At 42.0% G+C, this 6,202-nt stretch overlaps 1 protein-coding gene across 1 annotated transcript in view; it reads left to right on the top strand.

Moving 5' to 3' along the window:
* LOC104127574 (cytosolic phospholipase A2 epsilon) overlaps positions 1-6,202 on the top strand; it is a 35,197-nt gene that overhangs the window by 18,754 nt on the left and 10,241 nt on the right. The window contains exons 7-13 of the mRNA XM_035895747.1: positions 699-739; positions 1,296-1,338; positions 1,762-1,825; positions 2,751-2,920; positions 3,041-3,136; positions 3,878-3,915; positions 5,146-5,281. Coding sequence (XP_035751640.1) covers positions 699-739; positions 1,296-1,338; positions 1,762-1,825; positions 2,751-2,920; positions 3,041-3,136; positions 3,878-3,915; positions 5,146-5,281 — 588 coding nt within the window. The remainder of the gene's footprint in view (positions 1-698; positions 740-1,295; positions 1,339-1,761; positions 1,826-2,750; positions 2,921-3,040; positions 3,137-3,877; positions 3,916-5,145; positions 5,282-6,202) is intronic.

Here is a 6,202-nt window from a genome sequence, read left to right as displayed (position 1 = left end):
AATGCACAGGTAAGAGCTCGATCAGACATTTAGTACATCTTGACGTCCATTCTTCCCCCTCTGATTAAAGAAGTGTGCTGGCTCTTCTGTCTTTTACCACCATGACCAGCTGGTTGGTAAGAAAATGTAAAAAATTTCATTCAACTCTTGGAAATTGCACATCAGTGACAAAACAGACGGCTTCTCAAATTCCTGTCAGTTTCCTCTGGCACAGGTTACGACCAAATTCCCAAGCCTCTGGGCAGACGGAATTTTAAGGAATCTTTGCACTTTTAATAATCCGACAGCAAGTGGCAGAGTTTATCTAATCCTCACAAAGATTATAAAAAGAAAAACAATACAAGGGCAGGGAAACCGCCTGTTTCCACAATATTTTACTAAACACTAAGTCTTAGCATATCATGTTCAGCACATGGAAGCTGGCAGGGAAGACAGCATGAAAAATAAAGGTTTACTAAGGAGACTTGTAAGCACCTAGCACCCTTTGCTCTGCCAGTACAACTGAGATCTTCTTTTCCTTGGGGGAAGAAAAAGCTGCTTCTGTCCTCTAATGCTGACAATAACAAGCATGAAACAGAAGATTGTTACTTATTAAAGCATAGAGGAAAATGTGCTTGAAGAAATGAAGGTCACTTTGCAAACCTCTGCACATGCTAATTGAGACTGCTTCTTTTTTTTTTTTTTCCTTTCATTTTCAGGGGAGGGAGGAGCTGGAAGTTGAGTTTGCATTGGAGAGCATGTGAGTAAAAGTGCATTTCTATGGGAGCAGCAGCTTGGAGTGGTTCATCAGCGCAGGGAAACCCTCTGTACACCCAGTGTCATTCCAATAGCCAGATTCACCTTTTTTCCAAGCATAATGTGTGCATCAGCAACTCATTGTAAGAGAGGAAAATGCCATGATGTAGAGGATTATTTCAGAATTTTTAATTCTGTGACTTTCTTAAAATGTATATATTACTTAGATAGTTCAGAGTTGGTTTTCTGGGGCTGGTAAATCCCACTGCAGTAAGTCTATAGATTTTCTGGAGAGGATTGTCTGGGCAGCTCATGGCTGAGGAAAATGTTGCTACCCAATCTGTGACATACCTGTGCTATTAAGGCTGTTATAAGCACTTTCCAGGTGCTTTATTGCAACTGAATCATTTTTCGCTAGGTAGTTATGTGGCATCTAGTGAAAAGGGAGTGTTAGGAAGGAGCAAATAAAAAAAAATTAAGAGAGAAAAACGTGTCCTGTTCAGGACATTATTCAGATTATATTGTTTATAAAATACATATTATTTGTTCTTGTTTTCTAGACGGGGTCCTCCTGAAACCATCATCACAAACGGGGCAATAGTGGTAAAATATTTTTTCCTTTGTTCTCTTGTGTTCTTTCCCACATCATTCCTTATCTTAGCTGACTACAATGGCAATGAGGGAAACATTGCAAGTCTTCATTCTTTGGTGATGTTTTTTCTCTTAGAAGTTTTAGCTTTGAGGAGGCCAGCATGATCTTAGGGGAGCCCTCCGACTGCTATAATTTTGCCTTGTTTTGTCTGCATCCATTGAAAATAACAATGTGTTTAGCATAGTACCATCTTCCCACATAACGAGGAAGTTGATTCTCCCTTTCACTGGGTCTGGCAGAAGTCTCCAACACAGCTGGCCCCTGCATTCAAGCAGTGACCCTTCCTACAATGACCCTTCCAACATCTGCCAGCACCGCTGGTGAGATGGCTGGATGAGTGATCTAATTCTCTGTCCCCATCACGTCTATTCTAGTGTCGTGAAGTAGCCTGCTTGGAAGTTCACTTGGACAGCAGGATGAAGAAGAAGCATTTTTCAGGTAAGATTATTAATTCTTTAACTGAATATTAGTGACTTTACCCTCTCTAACAATGCCCTGAAATTGCATCATCCAAATACAAAGGCTTTAATTGACCACATCTAAGGCGATTTGTAAAAATTTTGCAGTAGGAAACGCCACCCGTTCTGCAGCAGGTGTAGGTTCAGGGTTCAGTCTTCATGGGGGGCCTTGTGCAGACTAGAAACAACATCAGGTGCTTGAACAGAATGTAGCTAAACCCCAAGATGAGATCCTGAAAGCCTCTGCTGTAGTACTGCTAAATCCTGAAGAAGCTTATTTCCTTAGGTACCATAGTCCACGGCCTTAACTTTCCTCAGGATCTCTGCCAGTTTGACTTCTGCATGTGCACAGAAACACCTCATTTTTTGCAGGGGTTAGCCACTCAGCAGCTGGCTCCCGCCTGACCCTGATCAAGATCCAGAATCTAGAAGTTCCTCTGCACACATCCCGTGAGGGGCTGGATCTGGTAGGCAATCTTAGAGCATGCATAACACACACTGGCAGGATTAGCTACAAATAGGGTCATCTGCTGCAGAGTCAGATCTTATTTTAAGGGACTGAGAACGTCTATTGCTCAATATTTGGCCTGGGATAAGGATGATTTACAATGCAAAGTACCTGGTTGCATTCACTGTGTCATGATGCAACCACAGTAGAAATGCAGCAGTCTAAAATTCAGTACCATTCACATTGTGCTCCCATCCAGCTTCTTGTTCAGCCCATTATAAAGATCCAACCACCTGTAATGTTTGGGTCTTGGATCACTTTCAGAAGACAGCTTTCCAAATACAAAGGAAAAGGAGGAGGGGTTTGTTCAAAGCTACCTTTTTCTCCCTTTTTTCCCTTTCTCTCTTTTTTGCAATTAGAAATAAGTTTTTGTGTGCATTTTATCTCATTGTTTTAGAGAACGAGCTAACTTTTACAGTGAGAGGATCCTTTGAAGAAACCCAGAGAGTTTCAGTGGGCTGCGACTCCCGCTCCCCTCTCCCAGATCCCACTTTCTTCCACTACGCCAAATACAAGCAACCCTCCCTGGATGTTGTACTCACAAAGAAGAGGAGGCTTCCCACCTTTGTACGTTACCCCAGAACACGGTAGACAACACAGTCCTATGGTCTGACCTTTACGTGTGTGTAGGTAGCAAGAGGAGAGCATTTCTGCCTTAACCAAAAAGCACTCTGTGCTCCTTTTCAGTGTGCTTGCGTGTCACGCGGAGGGAGAAGGAGCAGAGACATCCCCCTGACTCTCCCTCTGAAGTCGCTCCCCTCCAAGCGGGAAGTAGTCAGCGAGGTAAGAGTCAGCTGGCCATGGGGAATCCTTTGCAAGATTTTAAAAATTGTTGCTCGTTCCCAAGGAGCAGAAACTGAAGACCACCTCTCTTTATACAGACCCGGTTGTTTTCTAACCTCCCTCAAATCTAGGTCAATGCATAATGAAGTAAAGTATTTGGACCATAATAAAATGGAAAATTCGGGGGAGAAGGAGGAAGAAAAATGTCTAAGCCGTCGCTCATGCTCCTTCTATTGCCTGTGTCCTTAGCCAGGCTGGGGGTCACTGGGTGCCACCGGGACAGAGGGGTGAGGTTGCAGCCTGGCACACTGCCACCCTTATGGGGTGCTCAGCCTCTGTGGCTTCCCCTTGTATCTCATGTTGTTGTGTGAGAGACTTCAGTTTTGAGACCTGTGTTTACTGGTTGACCCCTCCAGGAGGGCAGTGAGGTGCAGCACTGCAGCTTTTCTGCTATTTATTTGTGTAGCTAAGTGGTACCAGTGCAAGCTACACCTGAGTTTCACAGCAGTAAGAAGATGCAGACTATAGATGATAATACTGAAGTCTTAATTTATTAAATCGGTGCACATCTCTGGGTACTAATGAAACATTGAGGGGAGAGTCTCTATCCCAATCTCAGTTTACTGAAGTTCAAAGCTTCGTAGATGTAATGATGACACAAAAGAGTCTCATTCTGAGTGGGGGAAAGGACTGTTTTAAGCAAAATATCAATATTAATAATTTTACCTTTTTAATTTTCAGCACAGAAAATTTGATTTGCACTTAAAGGTGAAAAAGTGGTAAGACATCTTATTTATCTTCCTTCTGTATTTTTCAGCTCGGTTCTTTGAATTTGGATAATTGTCAGTCAAGCTCCAATTCCTTTGTTACTGCCCGCATCCCAAATGCTGGCTCATCCTCATCTCAGACTACAAAATAAAATGGACTCAGTACACAATACAGATATTTTCAGCCTCTGTGGGTTTATGCAATGGGACTATACAGTGAGTTAAGAAAAGGTTTTATAAAGAACACACCAATTTTCTATTGATATTTTGCTGCGGTCAAAATTATGTGCTAAGGGCCACTGTAGACACTCCTTGATACCTCTACAAATAATTGCCAAATGTGGATTTTCAATAAAAGCAGCATTTCAAAACTAATTGAAAGAAACCTTTCTGTTTCCCAAGGTCAGAAAAAAAAAAAAAAAAAGACCAAACTCATAGTGGTCACTCTAGGATATGAAAAAACCTGCAATAATAAATGTTCCTGCATTTATTTTTTAATGTCTACTCAAAGAGATAAATGCAAATTAACTCAATCAAGTGATTGTTTATTTCTAAACCAAGGAAACATGTGTGTATTTTGAGACATGGTTAAGGACTTACTTAGTAGAATTTATAAGATGAATATGTTACATGATGTAGGAAGTTTTCTTCCCTTACAAAAGCAGGTGCATCTTCTACCATGCTGTTTATTTTCAGTAAATATGCTATGTGGTAGACATACAGATTACAGCTGTCATTTAAAAACTTATTTCTTAGCACACCCTAAGAAAGATTTTCACAGCAGCTTCCAAACTGAAGCTAGAGTCCTTCTAGATATCCATAAATTACTATATACGCCCACAAAAAAACATCCAAACACCTAAGTCCACAACTTCAGTCCATGATTCGCAGGTATCAGTGGAAGTTTGCTCAATTTTTGGAGGTGCATTTAAAAGCCACCTTTAAAACACTGCCATCTGCAGGCTTTTGGCTTTATGTCTGAAAGGGAACAACTCTGTTACTTGTAGCTATATTGAATTTCAGGCATCTCCATCAAGGAGAAAAAAAAAAACAGAAGAAACCCTCTCAGTCCAAGGGAAGGAGTACCATTATTCTCCAGGAACAAACTAAAACATTTCACCTCTTCCCGCTTCGCTTTATATAGACCTGATGGTGAAGGCATGACTATTTATGAAGTAGAAGTAATTAAAATGCTGAATTATACTATAAATGTGATGTGAGGTACCTGATCCTCTGCTCCAGCCAGGAAGACCTAGACGTACGGCTGGGGTTTGACCTGTGTGCCCAGGAACAGGATTTCATTCGCAAGAGGAAGAAGGTGGTTGCAGCCACACTGAAGGATATTCTCCAGCTGGAGGAGGACTTGCAGGACGATGAGGTATCTGAGACATCATTATTCTTGGCTTTCTCCACAGCTGAGTGGCAAAATGTAGCATTTGTGTCCAATTCCCATTTTCCTGGAAACAGTGTAAAGTTTCATGTGCAAGCTATGTCTGACTTCTTTTCTCTGTTCTAGGGAAGGAATGAGTTGTCGTAGGGAACATTAATAAAAACCTGTACCCTGTTGCTACAGGACCTAGCTCTGTGTTGAGTAGCAGTCTGCCCAATAATGCAGAGAAGGGCTTGGTGCTATCAGGACCAAAGCCAAGCCTTCTTTTAGACCTCACAGTCATCTCAGCCAGATCTAAACCATTGATTCAGCACTTCTTTCCCTCACGGTTCAAACTGGACTTTATTTTGTTGTGCCTTTTGCGCTGGCATTTAGGCTCCCATTGTGTGAGCACAGCACACTGCCAATCCGATTTCATCATCTGCTGCAGCTAGAGCATGCACTTGCTTGGCAAATGGGATTGATATCAGAGGGTCCAAGGCAGGGAAAAATCAGGCTTCTCTTTTCTAATTCTATTCCCATGACTGCAGTGTGAAGCCTGAACTCAAATGCAGAGATGACAAATTTTCCTTCTTTTGCCCTAAACTGAGCTCAGCAGGTTTTTTTGCACAGCTGGACCTTTCAAACATAAGACCTTGCCTTTAAATACCAGCACTAAGCTGCGGGCCATTTCCTTCCCCTCAGATGTAGAGGCACCCATACTTCCCTGGAGAACACTCTCCCTAGAGCCTCCTGATGACTTGCACAAGAGATGAATTCACCCCAAATTGTCATGGTAGCTGTCTTACCATTAACAGAGCCAATTCATATTTATGGATTAATCCTTCTTCTAAGCCTACCAGCCGCTGGATTTCTGTATCATCACAGAAAGAATTGCAGCTCACTTGCCTAACCAGTATTGTGTACCTA

The sequence above is a fragment of the Egretta garzetta genome, unplaced genomic scaffold (assembly GCF_000687185.1).
Source record: "Egretta garzetta isolate BGI_Z169 unplaced genomic scaffold, ASM68718v1 scaffold526, whole genome shotgun sequence".
Taxonomy (NCBI): domain Eukaryota; kingdom Metazoa; phylum Chordata; class Aves; order Pelecaniformes; family Ardeidae; genus Egretta; species Egretta garzetta.
This window is presented reverse-complemented; position numbering and strand designations above follow the sequence as displayed.